Source organism: Syngnathus typhle, linkage group LG9 (genome assembly GCF_033458585.1).
Source record: "Syngnathus typhle isolate RoL2023-S1 ecotype Sweden linkage group LG9, RoL_Styp_1.0, whole genome shotgun sequence".
Taxonomy (NCBI): Eukaryota; Metazoa; Chordata; class Actinopteri; order Syngnathiformes; family Syngnathidae; genus Syngnathus; species Syngnathus typhle.
In genome coordinates, this window is record NC_083746.1 from 10,068,833 (window position 1) to 10,095,099 (window position 26,267).

The 26,267-nt window shown below is 43.5% G+C and overlaps 4 protein-coding genes and 1 long non-coding RNA gene across 8 annotated transcripts; 2 read left to right on the top strand and 3 right to left on the bottom strand.

Moving 5' to 3' along the window:
- Positions 1 to 38: 38 nt before the first annotated feature.
- Positions 39 to 3,086, bottom strand: pdk1 (pyruvate dehydrogenase kinase, isozyme 1). Its single transcript, XM_061287698.1, has 10 exons — positions 2,688 to 3,086; positions 2,401 to 2,542; positions 2,237 to 2,308; positions 1,981 to 2,165; positions 1,808 to 1,903; positions 1,644 to 1,721; positions 1,490 to 1,566; positions 1,187 to 1,396; positions 998 to 1,111; positions 39 to 922 (listed from the first exon to the last, which is right to left on the bottom strand). Exons 1-10 carry the CDS (start codon positions 2,794 to 2,796, stop codon positions 782 to 784), a joined length of 1,224 nt encoding a protein of 407 aa, XP_061143682.1. The 5' UTR covers positions 2,797 to 3,086; the 3' UTR covers positions 39 to 781.
- Positions 3,087 to 3,332: 246 nt separating this feature from the next.
- Positions 3,333 to 5,902, top strand: nup62l (nucleoporin 62 like). Of its 2 annotated transcripts, XM_061287697.1 has the most exons (3): positions 3,334 to 3,938; positions 3,999 to 5,254; positions 5,518 to 5,902. In XM_061287697.1, the coding sequence occupies exons 1-3, from the start codon at positions 3,698 to 3,700 to the stop codon at positions 5,674 to 5,676; spliced, it is 1,656 nt and encodes a 551-aa protein (XP_061143681.1). In that variant the 5' UTR covers positions 3,334 to 3,697; the 3' UTR covers positions 5,677 to 5,902. The 2 variants fall into 2 exon arrangements, with proteins under 2 accessions (XP_061143679.1, XP_061143681.1); XM_061287695.1 differs by having other exon boundaries at positions 3,333 to 5,254.
- A 7-nt stretch (positions 5,903 to 5,909) lies between these two features.
- itga6a (integrin, alpha 6a) lies at positions 5,910 to 17,701 on the bottom strand. 3 transcript variants are annotated; one of them, XM_061287694.1, is made up of 26 exons: positions 17,445 to 17,701; positions 14,318 to 14,442; positions 14,104 to 14,183; positions 13,761 to 14,022; positions 13,564 to 13,695; positions 13,262 to 13,475; positions 12,932 to 13,125; positions 12,756 to 12,850; positions 12,487 to 12,614; positions 12,148 to 12,237; positions 12,018 to 12,079; positions 11,768 to 11,937; positions 11,517 to 11,660; positions 11,329 to 11,444; positions 11,047 to 11,209; positions 10,807 to 10,893; positions 10,659 to 10,738; positions 10,503 to 10,577; positions 10,326 to 10,428; positions 10,076 to 10,246; positions 9,916 to 10,005; positions 9,696 to 9,803; positions 9,461 to 9,559; positions 9,267 to 9,392; positions 8,992 to 9,116; positions 6,601 to 6,740 (listed from the first exon to the last, which is right to left on the bottom strand). In XM_061287694.1, exons 1-25 carry the CDS (start codon positions 17,612 to 17,614, stop codon positions 9,009 to 9,011), a joined length of 3,192 nt encoding a protein of 1,063 aa, XP_061143678.1. In that variant the 5' UTR covers positions 17,615 to 17,701; the 3' UTR covers positions 6,601 to 6,740; positions 8,992 to 9,008. The 3 variants fall into 3 exon arrangements, with proteins under 3 accessions (XP_061143677.1, XP_061143676.1, XP_061143678.1); XM_061287693.1 differs by lacking the exon at positions 8,992 to 9,116 and having other exon boundaries at positions 5,910 to 6,740; XM_061287692.1 differs by lacking the exon at positions 8,992 to 9,116 and having other exon boundaries at positions 5,910 to 6,740; positions 11,047 to 11,212.
- A 1,063-nt stretch (positions 17,702 to 18,764) lies between these two features.
- Positions 18,765 to 20,328, bottom strand: LOC133160112 (uncharacterized). The gene is made up of 2 exons (XR_009715815.1): positions 19,908 to 20,328; positions 18,765 to 19,582 (listed from the first exon to the last, which is right to left on the bottom strand). It is a non-coding gene; the product is annotated as an uncharacterized LOC133160112 (long non-coding RNA).
- Positions 20,329 to 23,150: 2,822 nt separating this feature from the next.
- dlx2a (distal-less homeobox 2a) lies at positions 23,151 to 25,547 on the top strand. The gene is made up of 3 exons (XM_061287711.1): positions 23,151 to 23,618; positions 24,252 to 24,436; positions 24,525 to 25,547. The coding sequence occupies exons 1-3, from the start codon at positions 23,294 to 23,296 to the stop codon at positions 24,867 to 24,869; spliced, it is 855 nt and encodes a 284-aa protein (XP_061143695.1). The 5' UTR covers positions 23,151 to 23,293; the 3' UTR covers positions 24,870 to 25,547.
- Positions 25,548 to 26,267: the final 720 nt, after the last annotated feature.

Sequence of the window (26,267 nt, forward strand, 5' to 3'; positions counted from 1 at the left end):
TTTTGGCACTTCTTTCCAAAAATAAAATTCATACTCAATGGGGGAAAAAACTGCACTTTATTACTTGTAACATTTAAAAGTAAATGCATGTATCCTATTTGTTTACACCAGCTTTTAAGGTTTTGTTGCCAGCTTCAAAGAGAGGACACATGGAAACTCTGGAGTTGAAACACATTGCTTTGAAAAAAAAGTATAAAGCAAAAGCAGCAAAACCAAGTGGACGTCTAAAACCACAATGTTGATTAAAAACATGTCGTACCAACTTTTTGTAACAGCGAAAACATGGAAAGGGGGAGACATTGGTAACTCAATGACACATTTAGTGTTGAACATAACAGAAAATCTTTGAACCCTGCATAGATTCTAGTTTTTAACATAACCAACCACCGTAACATGTCAGAGATCTGTTACCTAAAATGTAACAATGAAATAAAAAAAAAAGGTTATAGTCAATTAAAATGAACAAATTAAAATAATCAAAAACGTAAAAAAAAAGGTTCTCTGAAATGACATGATTCTGACTGTAAAAATAAAATCTGAAATTGCACATAAGACACAAACTTAGGAAAACCAGTTCGAGCATATGTTCGATATCCTTGATCTCCAGATTTAGGTTTGTGCGCTCATTCTGTTATCAGGGATACGTATCCTTGATATCAAATAAATACTTAAACAGCTTTAAAACCATTTGGGAATTATTTTGATAACCTTGATTATTACGGGGGGGGGGGGGCGCACTTTATATCAAGACACTTGGCTAAGGATAGCACTCAGCTCTCTTCTAGAACCGCCGAAAGGTAGTCATGTCCTTAGGCTCCCGACTGGGAATGCACCAGTCATCGGCCTCGTGTATCGTTTTGTAGTGTTTCCACGCCGACTTGTTGTACACCGGCAGCCTCTCGATGGACTCTGTGGACAGCGCCTGAGAGGAAACACGAGCAGCCGGGTCACAATTGCGACTCGCGAGACGTGAAGCCAGATGGAAGGAGGACTTTACCCGGATGTAAACGACCGCGTCAGTCCCATAGCCCTCGAGAGAGTACAGCTTGAGGTCTCCTTGGAAGTAGCGGGCATAAAGTCGAGTGATGGGTAAGCCGTATCCATAACCGGCCTACGTGGAAACACTTCAGTTAAATTACTCTGTGAAACTTTCTGGCACTTTTGATTGGACCCAAAGATGACGCACCAGAGGAGCAGCACGGGACCCGTCGATGCTCGGTGGCGGAGCCGTGGAGTACGTGTACGTGAAGAGCCTGTCGATCTTACGCAGGGGAACGCCTCCTCCGCGATCGCTCACCTTGACTGTCAGATCTTCAGTTCCCAGACCAACCTGAACGCGAACCGGAGGATGATCCATGGAGTCTCCATACAGCTCCATGGTGGCACGCATGGCATTCTACACGCAGAACACGTTACGGAGACGTGGAAACAGGAGAGATGCGTTTGGCTCAAATTTGCCAATGAGTGCCTTTCAAAACGCAGATCCTACCTTGAACAGTTCAAACACCATGTGGTACAAGTGGGATGGAACGTAGACCATCGAGATGGGTTTCCCCTGATCTTTGACTGTCAGGACAAGCCACTGATTATCAATACCAAAGATTAACAAAAAACACAATTTTTTTTTTTTTAAATATAGTCACCATTGTATTCCTCTAGTGTGAGCTCAGGAGAGTTCATGTAATATCTGTCACATAGGTTTCTTGCATTTTCATAGGCATCTAAAAGAGAAAATAAAATTCACGACTTAAGTGACAGCATTACTAAACATTAGGCGCTTTTTTTTTTTTCATTAAATTGCGCATACCTTTTATAACCTCACTCACTCGACAGTGTGGATCAATGCTGCCAATTTGTTTGGGGTGTGCTGGATTGACCTTCACTTTGCCACCAAAAAGGAGCGCTGGGAACACACATATACTCAAAATGTTCCACTTACAAGATACATAGGCTAAAGAAATAATCAAAATAAATGCCTACTATGCTGGTTGAGCAGCATGCGAATTGAAATCCTGCTCATGTAGAACCGGTCCAGAAAATACTGCACGTTCTGGCTAACCACTGGGTCGGTACCGTACGTGTCTTTGTACTCCACGAGACCCTGAGCCATGGTCGGGATGACGTCGTTGTGACGATTCCGGATCTTAATCACCGCATCTGTGAAACTGATGGAAGACGTGTGTTGCATGAGACATGGCCAGTTGCGAGGAAAAATAAAATCCACAGAATAACATACTCATATGTGACTTTGTCATCTTCTGCATTTTTCTCTTTAAACTCGAGGATCTCCTGGAGACTTTGAACATACCTGCAGGTAGAAAAAAACAATTAGTGAATTATTTAGGCACAATAAATTTAATGTCATTTATTTAGGGCCATCTCAAATCCAAAAGTGTATACCAGCTCTGAACCAGACGCACAGATGGTGTTCTTAGCAAGTTATCTGGCAACAAGTTGATCTCCTTCATGATATTTGCCAGCCTCACAGGTAACTCATGCCTGAGGAAGGTGAAGGACGTTTTCTCACAAGCATTTTCGGAACCTGGGTTGAGGGATACATATTACACACACTGGCCGCTTCATAAACATACACGTCTTGCGCAAGTCGCCCGTCGTAAATCGAGAACCTCCACGAAGATGCATTGTAAATATTGTCAGACAGTTTACGTGACGTTTTCATTTCTTACCAAAATCCAGAAACTGCTTCATAGACAAAGGGGAGGGTGAGAATTTGGAATAATAGTCAATGTCCTTCCCTATGGACACACTGCTCCGCAAAAACCTTAAAAGTCTCATTGTTGTCCTTCAGTGTCGTCCGTCCGGGGCCTCGCAGTAGAGTCGGCTAACAGTGTGCTAATCTACCTGCATTCACTACATTGCTAGCGAGATACTGTCACAAAAATACTGTGGAAAGCAACATCTTAAAATGGCTGTCGTGTCGTTTGGTGAAATGTGAGCACGCCTCATAGTCCCTGTTTATGACTCGAGTTTCGCATTTAATAAGTAATTACTTGAGGGAGACATGGAAATCTACACGTTAATAGTGCGTATGTACGCAGCTAACGTCCCAAAGATACCAAGTGGCGTAAAGATAGTACACTTCCCAGCTTGTTTTGCCAAACCTTGCTTTTTTCATTTGCGTTTGTTTTAATCGTTCTTATGAGTATTGTTATGATATTCTTCAAATAATTTTTTGATTTATATGACACTTTTCAAGACTTTTATTTGAACGCTGATTCAAATCGGCTGGTCAATGTGTGGAGTGATTGGGCGTGAGTTGTAGCCTTTACAATGAAAAATATTAAGAGGGAAATCATGAATAGGTGAATTGGTGGAATCGTGGCAGTTCCAAATAAAAAATGACCAAACGACTTTTAGAAATGACAGAACATTCAAAGAAGAAAGAGAAAACGGAAGCGGTCGTGTATGTCGTCACTTCCGATAGCAATAGCATACAGCTCCTACTGTGTGACGATGGAACGAATGTTGGAGCCACGTTTTTGACTGTGAAGTGCAATTAGTCTGCGATCGCCGCTCATTATTGTAATGACAACTGACCTGTGATCTATTTATTACAAGCTTCGCTGTGTAGGGAGCGCAAACCTCAACTTTCCAGTAAGTTGCAGCCGTGACCCGCCAAAAAAGGCAGCGAGGTGCGTGAACCATTTTGTCAGCCGCTATCGTCCGGTGAGCGACAATGAGTGGCGGCTTCAACTTCGGACAGCCTTCCACCGCCAAGACCACAGCTCCAGCAGCACCCGCCACGGGAGTCGGCCCGACCACAACGTCCACTCCCGCAGTCGCCGGAACCAGTGGCGGTGGCGGCGGCTTCTCCTTCGGCTCGTCCACTCAACCCGCCGCTAGTAGTGCACCGAGCGGCGGCGGCCTCGCATTTGGAACCCCCACCGCCACTACCAATCAATCAACCCCGGCTGCAGGTATCTTCTCACCGGCGGTGTCGTCGTCTGGCTTCGGTCTGACCTCGGGTGCGCCTGCAGGGGGAGTCTTCTCCTTTGGGACCCCAGTGCCAACCCAACCGGGAGCAGCAGCGGCGGCTGCGCCTGCAGGGGGAGTCTTCTCCTTTGGGACCCCAGTGCCAACCCAACCGGGAGCAGCAGCGGCGGCTGCGCCTGCAGGGGGAGTCTTCTCCTTTGGGACCCCAGTGCCAACCCAACCGGGAGCAGCAGCGGCGGCTGCGCCTGCAGGGGGAGTCTTCTCCTTTGGGACCCCAGTGCCAACCCAACCGGGAGCAGCAGCGGCGGCTGCGCCTGCAGGGGGAGTCTTCTCCTTTGGGACCCCAGTGCCAACCCAACCCGCAGCAGCAGTGGCACCCACGACAAATGTATCTGCAGGTCACCCATCCGGAGCGTTCAGCTTTGGTGGAAGCAAGGTCCAAGTCACCACAGTGACAGCCACAACAAGCGCACCAGGGAGTAGCTTCGCTTTTGGGTCAAGTGCTGCTCCTAACCTCACACTGGGTCCCCAAACCATCTCCACCACTATAGCCTCAGCTCCACAGGCTGGAGGTTTCACCCTGGGGATTAAACCCTCACCAACCCCGGCTCCCCCTGCAGCGACCCCAGTGGCTCCATTTCTGTTCTCGACCCCAGCATCAACAGCTGCAGCCCCCGCAATCGGGTCTGGTTCTAGTTTCGGCACCACTCCGACTCCTGCGGCGGCACCGACTGCAACGACCACTGCCGCCGTGTCGGCCCCCACCGCCCTGGCTGCAACCACCACATCAAGCTTCTCGCTAGGACCTGTCATCACCACGACCGCAGCTACAGTGGCCACCACCCTCCCGACGACCACTGCCCCTGCTGTGATGACCTATGACCAACTGGAGGGCCTCTTGAATAAGTGGAGCCTGGAGCTGGAAGATCAAGAGAGACACTTCATCCAGCAGGCCACTCAAGTCAACGCATGGGACCGCATGCTGGTGGCGAATGCTGAGAAGATCACGTCCCTGCACAAGGAAATGGAGAAGGTGAAGCTGGACCAGAAAAGGCTCAACCAGGAGGTGGACTTCATCCTGTCCCAGCAGAAGGAGCTGGAGGATCTGCTGTGCCCGTTGGAGGAATCTGTCAAAGAGCCGAGCGGCACCATCTACATGCAAAATGCAGACGAGGAGCGTGAGAGGACGTACAAGTTCGCGGAGAACGTGGATGCGCAGCTCAAGAGGATGTCACAAGACCTGAAGGAGATCATCGAGCATCTCAATACGTCCAGCGGTCCTGCCGACACCAGCGACCCGGTAAGATGCTGCCAGGTGTACGCCTCGGTCCTCCTAACTAGGGTTGAAAAGAGATGGAAAATGTCTGGTATACTGGTGGATTACTGCCGCCTGATGGCCAAGGCAGGCACAGCAAAAAGCTCACGATCATTTCGTTTACACTTTACAAATATGAACTGTTGAATTCTGCATTTATACTCTTTAAAAGACAAAATATCAAAGTCTCATAAATTAGATTAACATTTTGCAAGCTTACACTTAATGGCTGACTTTTATTTCTTCAGCTTCAACAGATTTGCAAAATCCTCAACGCCCACATGGATTCCCTGCAGTGGATCGACCAAAATTCCATTCTCCTGCAGAGACGAGTGGAGGAGGTGTCCAAACTGTGTGACAACCAACGCAAAGAGCAGGAGAAGCCCTTCCGGTTAACCTTTTACTGAGCACACACACACTTTTTAGTGTTTGACAAAATATTTTTGTCTTTGTAGGCAGTCATCATTATTGCTCTTTACGTTTTTGTCAGCTGTCAACCAGGATGCAATATTTTCAACATTTTTTTATACAACAGAAAATTTGTTCCAAGTTAATGTCCAAAATATTGAATACATGTTTTAGATATTTTTGGATGAATTAAATAAAATACCAAAAGATTCAATCACAAGAGAACTGCAACTTTGTCGCTCCAATTTTTAAGAATATTTATTCCAGTTCACAATTTAACATTCCTGAATAATCTAATTCAGGACTTTTAGCTATGCCCTGTTAGATTCACACACAAAAAAATATTTTTTCAGTGACCATACTACCTTAAAAATATAAAATCACATTTATTCACAGCGAGTCAACTGTGGGTATGATTGCTGTTCTTAAAAAAACAAAAAAAATCTACAAAAGTCCTCAAATACAACACAGTCAACTGTGCCATTTGTGCATAATTATTTAAATTCAGCAAGGCTTCAATGAGAGTACCACTACATCACATCAGTAATTCATTTTTAAATGCACTTAAGTCTAGTTCACATTTAAAACTGGACATCTTTGGCTCTATCATACATGATTTATCAAAACAAATAAATATACATTGTGCAGAAAATATATACAAAAGATACATATAGAAAAATCTTCTATACAGTGTAGAAAGACTCAAGCACATGGTGAGCACATGAAGAAAATCGGCTGACATCACAAATGATTGTCTTTCACTGGCAATATAAAAAGCTGTACTAAAAATTCTGCCTTTGCAAAGATAGTTGAGCATAATTGTTTTTACCGCTCTTGTATTGGATCTTCATTGGATTGTGCAATTCAAGAGGTTGTCTCTAACTGGTAGCCTGAAGGCTCAAGAGTAACTTTCATTATCGACCCACGTTGTCATCCAAGGCTTCTTCTCAAATAGATTCAGTTTGACTTTGCCGTCTTCATAGTGAGGAGAATCCTTCCGGATGCGCACGGCGTGATATTGGGGGACGGTGTCCTCCTGCTTGGGGCGTCTGAAGAAGCCACACTGGATGGACAGAAACATGATTTAAAAAAAAAAAAAAAAGTAGACAACAAACATGTGTAAGAGTTGCACTGGCTGGGCAGAAGAATGTTAAGCATGCTTTTTGCGGTTCATTGCACGTTTCCAAAAGCCAAGGCGATGTCAGCTAAAGCACCTGCAGAGGACACAATTCCACAACAACGACAATCTTGTGACTCAAGTCGCCAACAAGAGCAATTTGTTTTAGTTGTGTGCAATGTGTGTCAGGTTAAATCTGTGCAGAGGTGACCCAAGCTTTATATCAGTTCAATTTAGAAAAGGTTGTTTCTTCGCAGATGACAAACGCTTTCAAGCCTAAAGCTGCCGAGGTGAGTTCATTAGTAGGGGTGTAACGATTCATCGATACACATCGATTAATCGATATAATGCTCTACGATTTGTTGGCATCGATGCTAAACGTAAACATCGATCTATATCGCCCGTTTTTGACCTGGGACATTAGACGCGGCTTTATTTTGAAATCCAGTTCATTGTTGCTTGCTTCCTCTTTCCGGGAGCAGTGCGCGGCGTGTTGCGTTGTGAGCAGAGCAGGCACGTGAAAGGGGAGCCGACAACTACGCGGCTCCTGGGCTGGTGCTATGGCTAGTGTCCAAGAAGACGAGGAAATTCGCTCCCCTTTGGGCTTCAAGTCATTCGTTTGGAAGCACTTTGTAATTTCCTAAATAAAGAGTTTGCAGTACCTTGTTGATTTTGCGTATGAATTGTTATCAATCAGGATATTGTTCTATATTGATCGTAGAGCACTATATCATGATCGTATCGTGAATGAATCACAGCAGGCTTTAAGATATCGGCAAATATCGTATCGTGGTTCTTTGTATCGATATGATATTGTATCGTGACAAAACCCGCGCTTTACACCCCTATTCATTAGTCGCCACGCATGCCCGAGCTTTTTTGTTTGTTTGTTTTTGCTTACTGTTTTTTTCCATGTATAATACGCCCCCATGTATAATACGCACCCTAAAAATGGCATGTTGATGCTGGAAAATTATTTTTTTTCTTTTTTTTTTTTTTCGGTATGGCGCCGTAAGTGGCTGCCTCCCAGCAGTGTTCTCTCTTTTCCTCTTTATTTCTTTCTTTTCTCCCTTTTCTTTCTGTCTTTTTGTCCATTCGGCAATGCTGGTGCCTTCTACCGCACCTCGGTATCTCTTCGGATCGGATATTTTGTATTATTTTTTTTTCTTCCTGGGACCGGGATCATCGGTCGAGACCGGCGTAACTCTACGGCGGCTTCCTGCTTATCCGGGCAGTGATGACCGGGTCCCTCGCCTTGGCCTTGCAGCCGCAACCCCTGTGGGGAGTCCGCTCCCTCGTGCTCGTCAGAACCAACGACTTTCGCCATGCTAGCCCCGTGGTGACCATCTGCACGTGCACCCGACTGGGTGCCCAGGACGCTGCTCACACGTTTGCCTGCTTTGTGATGTTTTTCACCGATTCACGACCACGGTCCATTGGGCGCCGTTGAACTGGACTGCCCCTACACCTGTCTATGGACCCCGTGGAGGCTATTTAGTGTGTTTTGGGATGTTCTCTTGTATTGAGGGGTGCTGGTTGGCCACAGTTACTTTTTTTCCTTTGTCTTTTAGCTTTGTTTTGCTTTGATGGCTTTTATCTTGAGCACTTTCTGGCTTTCTTTGTGGCGCCGTTGTGTGGCAGCCTTATGAGAGCCTATTGAGTTGCGCTCATGCCATTTGTGCGTCTTTTGTATACCCACTCTGTGGTATGAATACTGCTGGGGCCTGAATTTCCCCACCCCTGGGGATCAATAAATATACAATCAATCAATCAATCAAATAAGCCTGTACCCATGTATAATACGCACCCAAATTTTGACTCCTACTTAAGTCCGTAAACGTAAAATTATTTCAGAAAAAAGATCATCTTTGGGAACAACCGGATGTTATTCTGCCGGTCAGTATCACTGCGCATGCGCTAGCACACTCAATAGCGAAGAAATGTTTCGGATTTGTGTAGGGTACATTGTGACAGCAAACGAGCAAGCGTCTGATACGAGAGCATTGTGTTCGTATGGAGCGTGTTTGAAGTGAACAGCAGAGAAGAAAGCGCATCTGTAATGGCGGCCTCTGTATGATATCCGGATTAAAAATAATAAATAAAATTGTACCCATGTATAATGCGCACTCCAGATTTTAGGACAATAAATTAGTTAAATTTTGCGCGTTATACATGGAAGAAAACGGTATTTTAGAACCTTTTTAGAGCATAAAATCAGGCCTCAGCTGAGAGCTTGTCTTTGTCAGAAGGCTGAACATGGATCTCGGCCTTGTGATAGGCCGCATCGTACTGCTCTTTGGTTGCTCTCTTGAAGAAACCACACTGAAGGGAAGGGGGGTGATCAATCAGCAATCACACTATCTCAACATTTCATTTGATCAAAAATGAACAATACAGTTTTTCATTGACCAGTGCATCCCTATTAACCAATCATATTTGGACTGAATGTTAATTGTCACGCCTCCCACTCACCTTCCAAAGCAGACAGACCAATAAAGCCAAAATCAATACTCCTGCCAGAACAGCTACCACGATAATCCACCAGGGGACGCCACCGTACTGGGCCACTGCGCTCTCTGGGAACACCATGAGCTTCACCTGCCATAACGTGAAATGTACGATTGGAGTCCGCCACAACGTCATCAACGTCAATTTCTGCGCCTTACTTGGGTGTCAGGAGTTTTCAGAATCATGTTTGTGGCCCGGTTGTGGAGCACCAGCGAAGCCTTCACAATAATATCCAAGGATGACAGAGAAGTGTAATCCTGAGTGAAGACAAAACCAGATGAGGGTGATTTCATCAGGGCTGGAAAGTAACCAAGCGAGCATTAAGCAAATTAAGGGAAACTATTTTGTGCATCGGTGTCACTCCCTCGATCTCCGCCACAAAGTTAATGTCACCTCCAGAAAGGTTGAGTTCCACAGACGAGCTCGGAGTTCCACAGTGGACCCGTCGAGTCCATGCAAGGGACACTTGAGCACCACACACTGCAAATCTTTCCCACACGCCTTAAAAGAAAAGAGTACGTTTCAACATTTATGACTTGAGTTCCACTTTAAAGCTAACCAAGCTTTTTTTGTGCTCTATGTGCATCAATTTCACCCTGCAAAAAATGCTCACCAAAATCTTATTTTTTCCTGACAGTGGCCAAGTCTTGCTTTTTGTTTTTTTCGGTGCAATTTCCCGCTTTGTCCTGAATGCAGAGTTCTCCTGAAAGCACGTCCATTTTCCACATTAGCAAGGAAGCGATTACTTTAAAATCCTTTGTGTTCAATTTTACCTGGATGTGCTTCAAAGGGTTGATCTCGGACTCTGGTGTACAAACGATGTCACGCTCTCCTTCTTTAGCATTCATTTTCACCAGGTACAAAAGCCATTTGCCATTTTGATTGGATTTGGGCCACTGGATGTGCAGGGAAGATTTGACGGAAGCGTCCCACAAGTTGTTGATCTGGGCAAAAAACAAAACAAAAAAAACACTTGATAACAGTCACGACAATTTTAGTTTGACTTGAGTCATATCAACGTACTCTGAAGGTGTAATTGACTAAACTGCCGATCTCCTCTTCGCTCTTCATGGCGCTCTCTCCTCTCACGACTCCTCCGAATGAAACCCGATGAGGGTTGACATCCCTGATGGAGACGAGCAAAATAATTCAAATCTCCTCTTGATGTGTTCACGTTCTTACTGTTGGACGCAAACGTACCCAGTAATTGACAACGGCAGCTCAACCATCACTTTGGCTTTGATTCTCACATTAGCCAAATCTTGTACGCTCGTTCTGAGTCGGGGGAAAAAGATGAAAAATGTAACTCCAGGGATTAATGTACAGAACACGGCAGAGCTTCAGGTGAGCTCTTACGTTTGGAGCTGCAGGTCGATATCGATCTCTGTCGTCTCCAGAGTCATCGCCACGGTGCTCAGGATGATGTAAAATGTAACCTTATTGGGAAAAAGGGCCATTTATTTTCAAGAATGCCGCATAGGGAATGTAATGTGTGAGTTTGTACCTCGGTGCCTTGCTTAAACGGGTTGCCAAGCTCACAGTCGGCTTGGGAGCCATTTTGATTGGCCACGCAAATGATCTGCTTGTCCATCTACGGCAAAGTTACAAACACTTCAGCAGATTGGAGTGGTAATATTATTATTTTTTATTATTCTCATTATTATTTTATTTTGTATTATTATTTTTATTATCACTATTTTCATTATTACTATTCTCATTATTATTATTACGGTGATCGTTTCACCGTTTTGCGATGCGAGCGGACGCCCGAATAAGACAGCGTGTCGGGGAAGGACCCAGTCAGCTTGGCTTCGTAGGCGTCGTCCCCGTGCAGGTTGCTGACGGTCAGCCGCAGAGCCAAGTCCTTCCTCTCGTAAGTCAGATGAAACACGGACACGTTGTCCCTCCTGCTGAGGCGCAGATAAAGCACTTAATCGGAACGACTGCTGGGTAGCTTTCCTATAATGTGCGTCCTCATTGGGAGATTATTTTATTTTACTTGAAAAAGGTTCTTTCTGTGACTCACATGGGCAAAGGCGAGTAAATGTCTTGATTGCTTTGCTTGTACAGCAATTTGTAGTCCATCATCAGGTTACTGCGACAAACGTGATCACTTCCGCATCCTTCCTTGACAAAATTGACCTACAAAAGAAAAATACGATGATGACACTAATAATTCCCATACTTTAATATAAAAATTAATCGTCATTTTACCTGGATGGTTTCGTTGTTTGACTGAGTAGAGTCCGAAATTGGCATCAGTTGCGGGAGGCCGCTCTTTGCCTTTTGTCGCTTCGTGCCAACTATTTGTGCCGACACCTCGACGGGAATGCTTCGCATCTTATCTTTAATGTTCTCCTGTGCAAAAAAACAAATTTTTAATGTTTTTTTTTTTATGTACCTAACATGCGTTCAAGATTGTGTACATGTTGATGCTTTATGATCTTTTTTTTTTTTTTTTTTACCTTTAACTTGGCTTTTATCTTAATGCAGGTTTCCTGCTTTTGTCCTCGGAGGTCCAAGGTGCTGTTAAAGTAGTGTTCCGTTTCCGAGTTGGATTTATTAAAGAACGCGACTCTTGAGAGCAAGCCTTGTTTCCTGCGAATTCCGTCCACCTCCACAGAGTAGCCGATAACTGTGGCGGAAGAAGGCGACTCAAGATAAGACCAAATAAAGCTTCTATGCGGATAATAAAATCAAAAATGATTTACGTACTTATTCTCGGGCTGTACGATGCCGGATTTGCTTTGTAGCTGAAGCAAGCATCCACAGTGAAGCTAAAGACAGAAAAAAGCTTTTTGCGAAATGACACTCAAGAGAGGTTCCATTATGACTGAATATTTACCAGATGTTGCTTCCACAGTTCTTTATTGTTAGGTCAATTTCCCGTGGGGAGATTTTGACATCTCGGTGGATACTAATGACTGGTCTTGCTCTGAAAAAGAATGAAATGTAATTGTAGCAATCAGTACGTATTGAGCGCTTTCAAGATACTTCATCAAATAGTAGATTGCGCACTCATGGACGCCGTGCATTAATGACCTGATACTTGAACGAATTAACGCCTGGCTTCACCTAAATTATTTCTCTCTTGATTAGCGTTATTTTAAAAAATATTTTTTAAAAAATCGCTAAATTATTGGAAAATAAGAAATCGAGACAATTCAGTGTAATGTTTAAAAACCTGTAAATGAGTGCCGAGTCTGAGAGAGAGCCCACAGCGAGGTCTGGATAAGAGTTGCTGTCCAGGTCCATGTTGCCTGCCAGAGAATAGCCAAACAGTCGGATGTTGTAATCTTTGCCGGAAATAATCTGGAATCAAATACAAAAACAACTGGAAGTAATTCCGATGTCAAAACCTCATCATTAAAAACAAAAGTTGAAGTCCGTGACAAAGTGAGTGAAAAAGTGAGATCAATTTATTGTAATGTGTAATCTATAAACCAAACCAACCTGAGCCGGGCGTGTGTTTATCCCCTGCACTGATCCGTGATAAATGTAGACCTTTCCCGTACCGCCATCATCATACGGTGCCCCGATGGCGATGTCTGGTTGAAGGCGGGAAAACATTTATTGAAACAATAATCGAGTTAAAAAGCAACAAAAAAGCAACAGCACCACTAAATAACCTTGATAAGCATCTTGGTTGACGTCACCGATGTTCTCCACCGCCAGACCAAACATGGAGTCTCTGGTCCCGTTAAGACGGACAGGAGCGACGCCTCGCCATCGTCCCGCCTGGTTGATGTAAACATAAGCGGCGCCTCCAACGTCTTTGTCCTTCATGTAGAACTGGGGCGCTCCAACGATTATGTCCTGCCAACTGGGTCAAAGTGATACCATATTAGTCATTTTGGACGTGACGACGGCGGTGGCATAGTTGGTTGCTAAGCAACCAAACAGAAAGTAGCCTGGTGCCTACTTTCATACCGGCAGATTAATGTGGACATGCAACACACCCGTCTCCGTTCAAGTCCGCTACGGCCACGTCGTAACCAAAAGAGGACGCCAGCCCGGGCCCGTACAGTGTGTGGTCCACAGTAAGTCGGGCGGAGCCGTGGTTCTCTTTCCTCAGCAGCAGCACGGCACCACTGTGATTGGCTCTGGGCGCCCCAGCCACCACAGTTAGGCCACGCCCCCTGGTGATGCTGTGACCAGAGTCCAGAGAGAATCCTAAACGTGAAACGAATCAGAGAATTAACGGCGATCTCGATCAATCAGATGATCGTAGAAAATTCGATGTATTTTTTTCGCATCTCACCGAGGTAGCTATTGGCTGGAACGGGGACGAGCTCTGGGTTCAAGGCGTGCTCGTCGCCCACTTCATAAGGGCCGTCGTCGTACACGCCCATCTCTAAAAGGGTGTTGTTTTTTTGCTCTACACGTACAATGCCTGACAAAAAAAAAAAAAAAAGACTTAATCACAGGCACCCAATGGACCACTAAAGGTGTCGAGACCTTTCCAGTTGTATGCTCCAGGTGCTCCAAAAACCAGATAATGGTAGTCTTTGGTGAAAGTGGCGGCCAGACCCTGCTGACACGACCCGAACATCTCGTGTCCCCTGGCCCTGCCCTCGCAGAAATTCCAGCTGCCGCCGTCCTCGTCCGACGACTCGTCGATTGTCAGGTCTTGGCTCAGGACGTAGCAGCGGCCTGTGATGTCACGGGCCTCCTGGGCCGTGTTCACAAACAAACGCTTCTGGTAGCGATGAGCGCACGTCTGAAGCGATGACAAGATTTTTGCTTTTGTTTAATTCATTCCAGAAGGTCTTTTGTGAGGCTTTTTTATTTAAACACTTACCACAATTTTCCCGCCAGGCCCTTGACTCTGTACCGTGACCCCCATCCACTGGTTCTCCTTGTTCTCAACTCGGATATCCTCTTTCAAAATTTAGACAAAGACGACGCCACGGCATGAACGCAAATGCACAATAGAAACTCCAATCGACACAATAAAGAGGCCATCGCTGGGTTTCCTCCAGATAAGATTGGGCGGGATGTGGAAATATTCTTACCTTCACTGTCAAATAAAATTCGTTCACAATCGTGAGAGTAGTTAATATCACATTTGTAGAGTCCTCCAGTGATGTTGGCGTTCTGTTTCCCCAAAGCTCTAGCTCGGGGGGCACCGATCAACAACCTGAGAAAAAAAATTTGGGTCACTTTAAGTCAGTTCGAATTCCAGCCATCATACCAAAACAACACAGAATGAATTTGACTGGATAGTTTTGAGGGCAAACCTTATCTTTCATGACCTTGAGAATTGGCCAAACAATGTCACAGTACAGCAAAACAGAAACACAGCTGTGCTGTATAAGCAATACAGAAAAGTAACATGCAGGAGGATTTTTGACAAGAGCAGCTCCTTGATATCTGTGACGATAAAAAGTCAAGAAGTATGTGAAAGTTTCTTGGGCACTGCCTGGAATTTCCTTACGGGACAGAAAGGAAATCCTGTCTAGCTTTTGGACTCTTCTCTTTGGATGATTTTTTGAGGTTCTACAGATCTTCTAGACCAGTTGCCCAACAGGGCCTGGGGGAGGTCTGACGCTGAGATGTAAGAGCAAATTGCAAACAAAAGGCCAGTGACGCTGCGTAAATATAAACAGGAGCTTTTTTACTAACTTGACATTTCAGCAGCATGTGATGTCATATAAGGAGAATTCTATTAGACATTTGCATAATATTGAAAAGATCTTGGGGTGTCCACGCAAGCTTACTCAACAGCGATACAAGATGAGGAAAAGCACATCAGTGTTAGAATTGTAAAGCAGAGCTGCTGGGAAAAGTTGTAGAATTTAGCAAGTGACTGAGGGTTAATATTGACATTAGCACGCAACACTGCCTTCTGGTTTGTCAGTGAAGCAGTGCTTTGCTCCACCAAATGAATGCATGCATCTTTTTTGGGTGACCTCAAACCTGCCTTTGCAAAGAAAAAAAAAGAAACAGCAGAGGCAGTGTTTTTTTTTTTCTTTTCTACAAGCTTCATTTTGTTATCAAAAACATGCGAGGCTGAGCTATGTTTGGTCTGTCATTGCGGTCGAGGTGCCAGTCGCTGCAAACAATGATTGCACTACTTTTGTGCACGGAAGTGAAGCTGCTCTTACTCATAACAAACTTGACCGGACATATGTTCATTAAAGAACACAGCTTTGAAACAACACTCTTCACAATAAAACAATATCGAGTGTTTAGGCCTCCTTTTGAAATGACAAGCAAAACAGACAAATTTGATCAATTTTGCCTCCTTTCTCTATTTACAAAATCTTTCGATTGGATTCCGGCCCGCATTCATGAGCTCATGTGACTCGGCGGCAAATTAGCCTGACAAGTCAAGTGAAAGCTCATTGAGCCAGCTAAGGGAACAAGCAACCACTCCCAGCTGTGAAGCACCACGCTGACATCACGGAAGCAACAGTGAAGAGTTCAACACTTCATTTTTAGTCATCTGAAGTCATCTGTTTGTGGGTGAACTAGTCTATCGCACATATAGACAAAAGAATAAATAATCATTGACACTCATGTTCAATTCATTCCTATTTTTGTTTAGTATGTGCTGTGAGGTTTTTCGAAATCAACGGGTGCTATGGGTCAATGAAGGATTATAAAAAATAAAAGAATCCCAATGTTTGCACCCAGCGTGAGATGCTGTTGCCCACCCGCAGTCACAACATCAGCGGAGATAAAATTCCACAGGTTGTAGTAATCTCTGAAATCTCAGTGCCTGTCGTTATCAGGGCTTGTCGTTCTAGCCACTCACGCTGCTGCGGGGTCAGCAGGCGTGCAGCCTCAAGCCGGACGCAAGCTTCGACACGCTGACATGCTCGCCGCCTTCTCGAACCCTCAAGGTTCTGCAAGAGAAAGCTGAAGTCATGATAATAGTCCCTCAAATCAGGTTTGGCAGAATCTAAACTGCTACCTCAGGCTTGGCTTAGAGGTTTCAGCAACAAGAGAACAATTTACAACTCCTCATTGTCTTCCAGACACTTGAGAATACAAATGAAAATGGGTGGCTTGAATACGCCCCAAATACTGTATGATCTGTTAGTAATAATTCATTAAATTTAAATTATTCATTAAATTTGTATAGCGCTTTTCAAAAACCCAAAGAGGCTTACAGGGAACAAGGCAAAGACATACAGGAGGGGAGGGGGACGGGGAAGAGACAATGGGATAAAATTAAGAAGAGGAAACCCAGTTATGGGTAGGGGAGGTCATAGGCTTGAGAGAAGAGGTAAGTTTTTAGACGGGACTTAAATATGGGGAGTGTGGGTGAGTCACAGACAGACTGAGGGAGAGAGTTCCAGAGTGATGTGCAGGAGAAGGCTCTGTCGCCGAAGGATTTGAGTTTATAGATTTTGGGACTGTCAGACGTGAAGTATTGGAGGATCGGAGGAGACGGTTGGGGCGGTAGGGGACAAGGAGGTCGGATAGGTAAGTGGGAGCCAGGTGGTGAAGGACTTTGAAGGTGAGGAGAAGAATCTTGAAGATGATACGCTCTTTAATGGGGAGCCAGTGAAAAGAGTGGAGAACAGGAGTGATGTGTTCACAGGACCGGGTGTGGGTAAGGAGGCAGGCAGCAGAGTTTTGGACTAGTTGAAGTCTATGGAGTGAGTGAGCAGTGATTCCAGTGAGAAGGGAGTTGCAGTATATATTTTTTTTCTTCCATGAACAACCCTATTTCAGTCTGATTGTTTATATCAGGTGTAATTCCACTATCAATGACTAGATTGATCACATTGTCTTGAGATGTCAATTTGAAAAAATAAAAAGAGGTACCAACTTGCCACTAGCTTAGACAGACTAGTTCTGAACATAACTGCAACAAGGAAGCATTTTACAAGATTAATCAACTTATTCTCCAACATTTCAATTAAACAATCAAGCCACACGTGGAGCTCTTCTTCCAGAGGCCACCCGGCTTGACCTTACAGCACATTTGCATGACACTTGTCACCATTGTTTATTCACTTGTCTTTGCCCTGCAATGCGCCTCATGCATACATCACAATAAAACTCACAAAATGGAAAGTACTTTTTAGGATACAACAAAAACTTCAATTATAGTTTTATAGGGGAAAATATGCATATTCATGCTGTTACAATGTTGCATAAGGGAAATGTAAAATTGCGCAGACTCACATTCGTTTGTCTGGGTTGAGCTGCCGGTGCATGGCGAGAGAGAATCCGAACAGACTCCCAGGCTCGCCGTCTTTCCTGATCACATAGTTGGTGTCCAGGTTGAAGGCCTGCAGAAGAGGTGCGTTCAAAAGGTAGAAAAGTGTCAGGCAAAATTCCCCTCGCGGCAGCATCCCGGTGCAAGTTTTGGGTGCAAAGTTGCAGAAGCACAATCGCTCCAGTGCGCTCTGCTCAGACGCCACTGAGACACTGGAAGCCGCAGCCGGTTGATTGGACTCGGGGTGGAGGGACTGAGCCACAGCGCTCTCTTTGGTCAAACAGTGGTATGACAACAAAAAAAGATACACAGCAGATGTAATTATTTTTTGTCATAAATAAATAACAAAATAAAATCATATTGAGTCCCTGTGAGCTAGCAGTCATTTTCAGAATTTTTCTTTCAAAAGTACACGTACGTTTTTTTTAAATGCTCAAAAACTCAGTTATAATTTTACATTTATGTTATTTACATAAAAAGATTATTTTACAAATTATTTTAAACAGCCTGGCACTTCATTTATTTACACCAGTATAGATTAATGTAACATTGCATGTTAAGATCACTTTCTATGTTTTATTTTATTTGCTTGTTTGTTTTCACACTATGCTTTGTTTTCTTCAGTGTTACGTTTGAGGTGCTAGGGAGGTGTGACAGCAAGGCTCGATTTATTTGATCATTTTGTTCAGCTGTTACATTGCATATCTGTCTTTTGCGGACTGCATAAAGCCAACAAAAAGATGGTTCAAATGAAAAACACAATGAAAAACCTTAGTGGAAAATGCAAATGAATCTGAAAAGTCCCATAATTACATTTTAAGGGTAAAACAGGGAGAGGTCAACTCAGCTGTACAAATAAACATCTCCTTTTGACACCAAACGGTGAGAGAAGCAGTTGCATTGAGTAAAGCAAACATTTGAAAGTGCTTGTGATTGAAGTGGCGCACTGTAAACGCAGGTTAGCGGAACTGATTTGAACTGCTGCATTATTGATGCCATAATCATCAGACGGAGGGAAAAGGCATCAATTATGAACATGCTTGCACCTGCCATCCTGATTAAAAATTCATTAATAGTCACCAAGGCGCCTGTAGTCTTATATCGTTTAACCAAACAGATTTTGGTAGCATTGATCTTAACTCTTACGCGGCCTGCAGAGGTTTTTAGTTTTGTCGGCTCAAATCGGATGGCAACGAGAAGTTTAAGCCATGACATTGCACAAAGTGGCTATTGTCACTATGCGTGTGAATGTGTGTGTGTCAGTAGGAGTCGAACCACATCCCTAATTGCGGCAAATGACTCTTGTGTGAAATGTGTGAATGGCATCTCTTGTTGAGTCGCATTTCCTCATCGATGCATCACACTTAAACACATCACAGGCTTCAACCATGCCATGATCTCATTGTGGGACTACTTTGTGCATGAGTGAGTCGCTGGAGATAAAAATCTGTTTAGGAATTTTCAAAGACGGAGAAAAAAATTTAAAAGAGGGGGTCAGACATGGCTGCTCAGAAATGTAAAAAATATAAAATGAGGATTCGGTGGGAGCATTCTGTTGTAGCTCAGTACATAACTGTTTCCTGTTTTAGTGTTCGGACTAGTTAGTGGATGTAAAAAACCAAAATAAGTCTTTGTTGTGGTGTTAAGCTCACTTAAGTAGTTCAGATGAATTTACAGTTGAAGTTACTTGACACAGTTTAGAAAAAGGGAAATAGCAACCACAAGTGCTTATTTTCTTTAAAAAGTAAAAAAAAAAAAAACATTATGAAAAATGTCCATTTGCACTGAAACCCACTGAGTTGTTTATGTTTCCCCCCCCCAGTGCCTTTGTGTGTTTGTGACCAAAGAGGCGTGTAAGTGCCTTTACCTGAGATCAAGCCGGTGCACAAAAGAACACTTTCATGCGCTTTCTGTCCCAAGGCGGTCGGCGTAACAGGAGCCGGCTTGGGAGGGTTCTATTGTGCGGGTCAGGGGGGTGAGGGGATGATCGATGGTCGATCAGGTGACCCGTTTGCAGGTGGCGAGAGCTTTCTTCTTCAATTAGCTCCTCGTTTGTTGGAATCAAGCGAACCCTTCTGAAGTCTCTGTGTGGCCTGTGCTGTGTCTGTGAAACACATTTTCATATAAGGCTTTCAAGGATGGATGGCTAATGTGGGGCTAAGTCATCATTTTCTCATTTAAATAAAACAAAAAGGCAAACAAAGCTAGAATTGACACACCCAGATCTATCCAGCAAATAGACCTGTCCCAGCATGTGAATGCTGAGCTCATCATCAGCTTGAGATGTCGGTTGTACGTGGCTGAGCGAGCGTGTGAAGTGTAGCGTTAAATGACGCTTTGCTAGCAGCTGATCCCGCTCCTGTTGTGACAGCGCTGCTCTCCTTTGTGGGGAGACCATCCGCACTAAATCAGAACACACACACACTCACAAAGGCTTGCCTGCCATTTTATGGAGCGGAGGGGGTCGTGCCATCCCGCCAACTCAACAATGGAGGGAACAGGACCTCGCAGACCTCATGAAATTCTTTCTCAGGCCGGGCAGATGACACGGGGATTTGGGGGGCTGGGGGATCCTTTTATTGTTCCTGTAAAGTGAAGTGACACTTTGTTAGAGCGAAAAGTACATTCCCAGATCACCATCTCATTAAAAATCAAATTTTCACTCTTAAAATGGCTGCTTAAAAGTAACCCAAATTGGGTGAAATAGCTAACCCAAAAGTGGGTCAGTCAGGGAGGACCTGACCCAATCTGCTGGGTTAAAATAATAAACCCAACCTTGGGTAAAAGTAATCTACTCAAAATGGAATCAAGCTTTTGCTACTTGTCCAGCTAACTTCAACTTCCTTCCAATTGTTGTTGTCTCACAGGCTTTTGTTGCTAAAAATAACTTCTGCCCACTGCATAATGCCCCATGACTGATTGTTAGGAAACACATCCTCAATGGTGAATACCCTGGTGGAAGCTCCCTGACAAAAAAAACCCACGTCCGGAGCACTGCTGAACATATGCAAGCTCTCCAACAAAGAGGTCAAGGGACACTCGGAGGATCATTTCCATGTTTACAAGGAGCAGATGAACTGGAGCAATTTTGCTGACTGTCTAATGAAGAACAATAGAAGAATCACTAAGCTGTTGACTTTTACCTTTAGCCCGTATTATAAAAGTATTTCAAAGCTGAAATGATGTGGTGACAGGATTTGGGTGTGTTGCCATGGAGATGAATGCTCCAAATGTCACAGCAGGAGCTCACCGAGAGAAACCAGCATCAAATCGCTTTACTGAGTGGGAACTCTTCCGCTCTTGTTTTAACATAATAAGACCTGCTGTAGCTCAATGTTTATTTTAATCAATCAATAAACAAATACTGGAAAACCAGAAACAATGACCGTGAATCTCGAGGATTGGGGGAAGAAGTATATTGTGCAGGTGCACCTTATGAAGCAGAATTTTCATCTCCTCACTTTGTTGTCTTTAGGAAGCATTTGCATGCTTGGGATTCTTTCAGGGACATGGTGGATTTTTTTTTTAAACCATGCTAGCTCACAAAGCTATATTTTTTAAAGCCATCCTACAATGGAAAATACTGAACTGGGCAATTGTTGTTCATGCCAGCCCGAGTGAATAAAAGATGAATGAGCAGACATGCTCCACTAATGAGCAGTCCAAATGAGCTGGAGCTTTTCAAGGAAACAATGCTGCAGACACATGCAGAGTTCCCCGGACTGTAACTACTGCAACATTTTAATAGACGCACAACTGCACAATGGACCGCTAAAATGAGGAAAAGTCAGTACAGCATTCTCTGTGTTTAAGTTTGCTAACCAGCAGAGTTAACTTCCTCTTGTTCTGTTTGTCTCTGTCAGCAATGAAAGGACAGTTGAAGGTAGACATTATTAAACTATGTATCCACTTTTTGTGACAAAATACGGAAGAGGATTAGGGCCAGTGAAGAAAAAAAAAACGAGGGGTGACAGGATTCTGACTTTTTTCTCAGAATTCTGACTTTTAAGTGGGAATTCTGACTTTATTCTCAGAATTCTGACTTTATTCTCAGAATTCTGACTTTAAAGTGGGAATTCTGACTTTATTCTCAGAATTCCGACTTTAACCAGAATTCTGAGAATAAAGTCAGAATTCTGAGTTTAATTCTGACTTTAAACTCAGAATTCTGACTTTATTCTCAGAATTCTGACTTTAAAGTGGGAATTCTGACTTTATTCTCAGAATTCTGAGAATAAAGTCAGAATTCCGACTTTAAAGTCAGAATTCTGAGAAAAAAGTCAGAATTCCCAATTTCTGACTTTAAACTCAGAATTCTGACTTTATTCTCAGAATTCTGACTTTAAAGTCGGAATTCTGACTTTAAAGTGAGAATTTTGACTTTAAAGTCAGAATTCCCAATTTCTGACTTTAAACTCAGAATTCTGACTTTAAAGTCGGAATTCTGACTTTATTCTCAGAATTCTGAGAATAAAGTCAGAATTCTGAGAATAAAGTCAGAATTCCCACTTTAAAGTCAGAATTCTGAGAAAAAAGTCAGAATCCTGTCACCCCTCGTTTTTTTTTTCTTCACTGGCCCTAATCCTCTTCCGTACATTTTGGTGCTGTGCAGTAGGATTTTTTTTTCCAATGTAATATATGCCTTGACTCAATAAAGGCTGTGAAACAAGAGGGCAATTAGCCCAGTCAGTCCAACATTTGTGCCGGTATGTGCTTTGCTGCCATCTTGTGGGCATAAACGGTCTGCGGCTTTGTTCTGAACATTAGAAGATTCTAAATTAAAATTTGTGGGTACACAACTGAAACGACTGGGGCTGGCATATAATGACTATCATTATTATTATTATTATTAAACTGTTTATTAAAAAATAATAAAACAGTCAGGCATTTTAATAACGTCTCTCATTTTTTGTATTTGTCAACATTGAAACGACAAATACGTGTAATGCCGTTTTCTACCGCATGATAGAGCTGCTGTATCGGCACGACTGTGTTCAGCGCGATGGAACAGCGTTTGTGTTTGTTTTTTTATTTAAAGAAAATATTACGAACCCAAATCTCATCCTACAAAATATACGTTGACATTTATGGACAATCAACCACATTTTGATGACTTAAAACTGCCTGGGGATTTGAATAAAGTTATTCTCTATGTGTCTATGGTACTGGAAGTCCACTATTTACGACAGGAAGCTTTATTTTAATCATTTTTTAATCTTCCTTTTAATTTGAACTGCTATGTTGAAGTGTGAGTTTGCAATTTTCAGAACAATTACTATTTTCATTTTTTGTTAAGACTGTCGGTATGAGTGTGACAATAGATGTGTTAAAAAATCATCCCGCTATAATTAAACACTGTATCAATTTAAAATAGAGCATAACAGTAGCTTACAAAATACTGTTAGGAATAAAGAAATAGATTGATTATTAATTTCCAAGATTATATGAGCAAAAGGTGATATTGTTTATTGAGACACAGATTCGTCGGTTCCTTCTTATAAAACACGGAAAGAGGACTGAAATATTGTAGCGTATTTGTTTGTGAATCACTGAATACAGGAGTGGGCATAAAAAAGAGAGGGGGGGGGGGGTCATGCATCGCGAAGCAGTCAGTATGGTTCCTCTTTCGTCATTGGTTGGCGTGACGCGCTCCCACCCTCTCATAAGTGCGCTCCTTCCACGGACCGTGGCAGATAATCACAGGCCACCGTGGGAGGGAGACTCTTTTTGCCCACCCTGGGATGCTTTTTCCCCCCACTCGACAAAGAGCACAACCAGATTCCGGACGCGTTTGCATCTTTGCGCACATTTCGAAATGACAGGAGTTTTTGAGAACCTCAGCACTGATATGCACTCCAACCAGATGACCTCCACCAACTACCACAGGTTGCACAAGTCGCAGGAGTCGCCCACCTTGCCGGTGTCCACGGCTACGGACAGCAGCTATTACAACAGCCCGCAGCACGGACACTCATGCGGCGGATCGCCCTTTGGACCCCTCGGTTCTTTCCAGTACCAAGGCAGCGGAGCCGGTGCGGTCCCGTACAACTCGAAGTCTTACGACATGGCGGCCTTCAACTCGTCTTACGGCGCCTACGGCAGTTTTGGACCCAGCTCCTCACCCACTCCTGCCGAAACGGGTATGGAACGCACATTTTGAACTTGCATGTACAAATGTGATATTTCGCTTTAAAAACATTGTTCACTCGTAAATTAGAACGTGTATGCGCCAACAGATATATAAAACAATAAAATAAATAGCTTTATTAATCGTAAATTTATAGAACTGTAAAAATAAATAAATAATTAAAATTTAATTAGAATTAAAAAAATAACATGGATGCATTGCATGGTCACATTTTTGTTTTCTTCTACATGCTACCTTTATTTCTTGTCCACAAGTTGCTGAAACGGTGTAAATTTTTGCTTTATTTTATCTCATGCATGCTTAGATGTAGTAATATAACGGGGTGGGGGGGTGGGGGGTGGGGGGCTTGATTCAGTCCACGCAAAATATTCAGTGGAAAATACTTGCACGCACACCCATAAAGAAAAAAAATATATAGCCACAAGAAGATTCTGTGGAAAGTCTTGCATGCACACGCCCATTGTAATAAAGTAACAAAAATAGGTTTGTGTTAAAAGACAATGTTCAATGTCAAATTATAACTTGCACGCACACGGCCATATAAAACCAAAAGTGATACTCCCCCGAATCCAAATTACGGACCCAGTGCCAAAACCTCAAACAACATTCCAATGTCCTCCCGCAGAAAAAGAAGAGAGCGAGCCAGAAATCAGAATGGTGAATGGAAAACCAAAGAAGGTCAGGAAACCTCGAACCATTTATTCCAGCTTCCAACTGGCCGCGCTCCAAAGGCGCTTCCAAAAAACGCAGTACTTGGCGCTGCCCGAGCGGGCCGAGCTGGCTGCCTCCCTGGGGCTCACGCAGACACAGGTGGGTGCCTGACCATTAAAAAGAAAACACGCCACATCCCCATGGAGAGCGGAACCAGTGCTGCAATAACGTGTCATCTACTCCATAGGTGAAAATTTGGTTCCAAAACCGCCGTTCCAAGTTCAAGAAGCTGTGGAAAAACGGCGAAATCGCACCCGAGCAGCACGTCCCCGCCAGCGAGTCGCCTCCGTGCGCCTCCCCGCCCAGCGCATGGGACTTTCCACAGACTCAAGGCATGAGTAACTCCACGTTACCTCCGAAAGGCAGCAGTCCGCCCAACAACGGCAGCAGCAGTGCCCCCTCCTCTTCCTCTTCTTCGTCGTCCTCTTTTTTGGCCAATTACTCGTGGTATTCCAACACGAACTCGATGAGCCACCTGCAGCCCGCTCTGCTTCACCACAACCCGGCCATCACTGCCGGGACAATATTCTGAAGCAAAAAAAACAACTGGTGACGCTGGTGTTGAAAAATATACGCGCGCATTCATTTCTGGACGTCTGAGTGGGTCCTACTTTTACGCGCGGAAGGAAAACTGTGGACGTTCGCCACATTGACCCACATTTTGGCGGTTATTTTTCTATTTATTTATTCTGTTTATGTCCAGGGGTAAATGAATGAATGAATGGACCGCTTTTATGCTCGACTTGTTATTTTTTGACATGCCGTTTGTTGATTATCATGTTGCCAAATTCCTACCTTGCCCGTCAGTGATGTAGCAAAGGTCAACTGTATCGTGCCTTTTTCGACTTGACCTCATCTTGTGTGATATTTAGTTGTGGGGAAAAAGAGCCAAAAAAATAAGAATCTTTTTGGACCGGTTTTCATTGTCTGCAAAAAAAAAAAAGATCTGATATGTATTTGGAAACACAAAACACAATAATAATCTTGTAGAGCTGTATATCTCCACGTTTGTGTAAATATTACTTTTTGATCGCTCATGACTTTGATTTTTAAAGGCGATTGGTACAAACATCCGTTTTCCACCGCAAGCTACTGATTGTCCTTCATCTGATTGACTTGGATCACACTTAATTGTGTTTTTGTCTTATTTATTTGTTGTTTTTTTTACAGTGCTTCATATGGTTATTTAAATAAACATGTTCCCCGTGAACGCTTTATTCTCCTTTTCCATGTAAAGTTCTGCTGCTATTTATACTGACATAAATAGTAAAGGTCTTGTACACACACACACACACGCACGCACACACGTGCACACACCCACGCGCGCACACACACACACACACACACAGTTGTTAGGGTTAGGGTTAGTGCCAATATGTTATTGACAAAAATAACAAAGAAAACCATAAATCAATAACCCAATATTACTTTTAAGTCATATTTAAGCATTTAGATAAGATATTTAGTTTAGATACAGACATGGATGGCTGGATAGATAGAAATTTTAATATGATGTCAATATGATTATGAAAATAGAATATCACTTGTTTCATCAAATCACTTTACAAAATGTGAACGTGCATCATTTAACCACTACAGACATTTTGTTGTGATATTGACCTAAATTATTCCCACTCTAACAGCCCCTAAAAAATAATAACAACTGAGCCTCATTATTTTTGATGCCCGATTTTGTGGCTTGCATGCAGCGAGCATCCCTTTTTGAAAGTGCAACTTGTAAATGCCACATGCTCTCCCGGTTTCCTTATTTGTCCTCGCACTGTGCTGTAATTCCACTCATTATGAAAACCTGCAATTACTCCCATAATTCGGCACCATTTCAGGCCTCCTAATACCGGGTGTCATTTTTACCCAAGACAGTCTCGAGCATCAACATTGTCCAACTTGCATGTACACAATAAATGGCAAC

Coding starts and splice junctions, on each gene's coding strand:
- pdk1 (XM_061287698.1), bottom strand. CDS start 2,796: ATGAGACTTTTAAGGTTTTTGCGGAGCAGTGTGTCCATAGGGAAGGAC. Junction 2,543..2,687: donor GAAGCAGTTTCTGGATTTTG/GTAAGAAATGAA, acceptor CCCTCAACCCAG/GTTCCGAAAATGCTTGTGAG. Junction 1,722..1,807: donor AGTGAGTGAGGTTATAAAAG/GTATGCGCAATT, acceptor TTTCTCTTTTAG/ATGCCTATGAAAATGCAAGA.
- nup62l (XM_061287695.1), top strand. CDS start 3,698: ATGAGTGGCGGCTTCAACTTCGGACAGCCTTCCACCGCCAAGACCACA. Junction 5,255..5,517: donor CTGCCGACACCAGCGACCCG/GTAAGATGCTGC, acceptor TTATTTCTTCAG/CTTCAACAGATTTGCAAAAT.
- itga6a (XM_061287692.1), bottom strand. CDS start 17,614: ATGCTGCCGCGAGGGGAATTTTGCCTGACACTTTTCTACCTTTTGAAC. Junction 14,184..14,317: donor AATTTTATTTGACAGTGAAG/GTAAGAATATTT, acceptor AAATTTTGAAAG/AGGATATCCGAGTTGAGAAC. Junction 10,894..11,046: donor TCCGCTCGCATCGCAAAACG/GTGAAACGATCA, acceptor ACTTTGCCGTAG/ATGGACAAGCAGATCATTTG.
- dlx2a (XM_061287711.1), top strand. CDS start 23,294: ATGACAGGAGTTTTTGAGAACCTCAGCACTGATATGCACTCCAACCAG. Junction 23,619..24,251: donor ACCCACTCCTGCCGAAACGG/GTATGGAACGCA, acceptor GTCCTCCCGCAG/AAAAAGAAGAGAGCGAGCCA. Junction 24,437..24,524: donor TGGGGCTCACGCAGACACAG/GTGGGTGCCTGA, acceptor TCTACTCCATAG/GTGAAAATTTGGTTCCAAAA.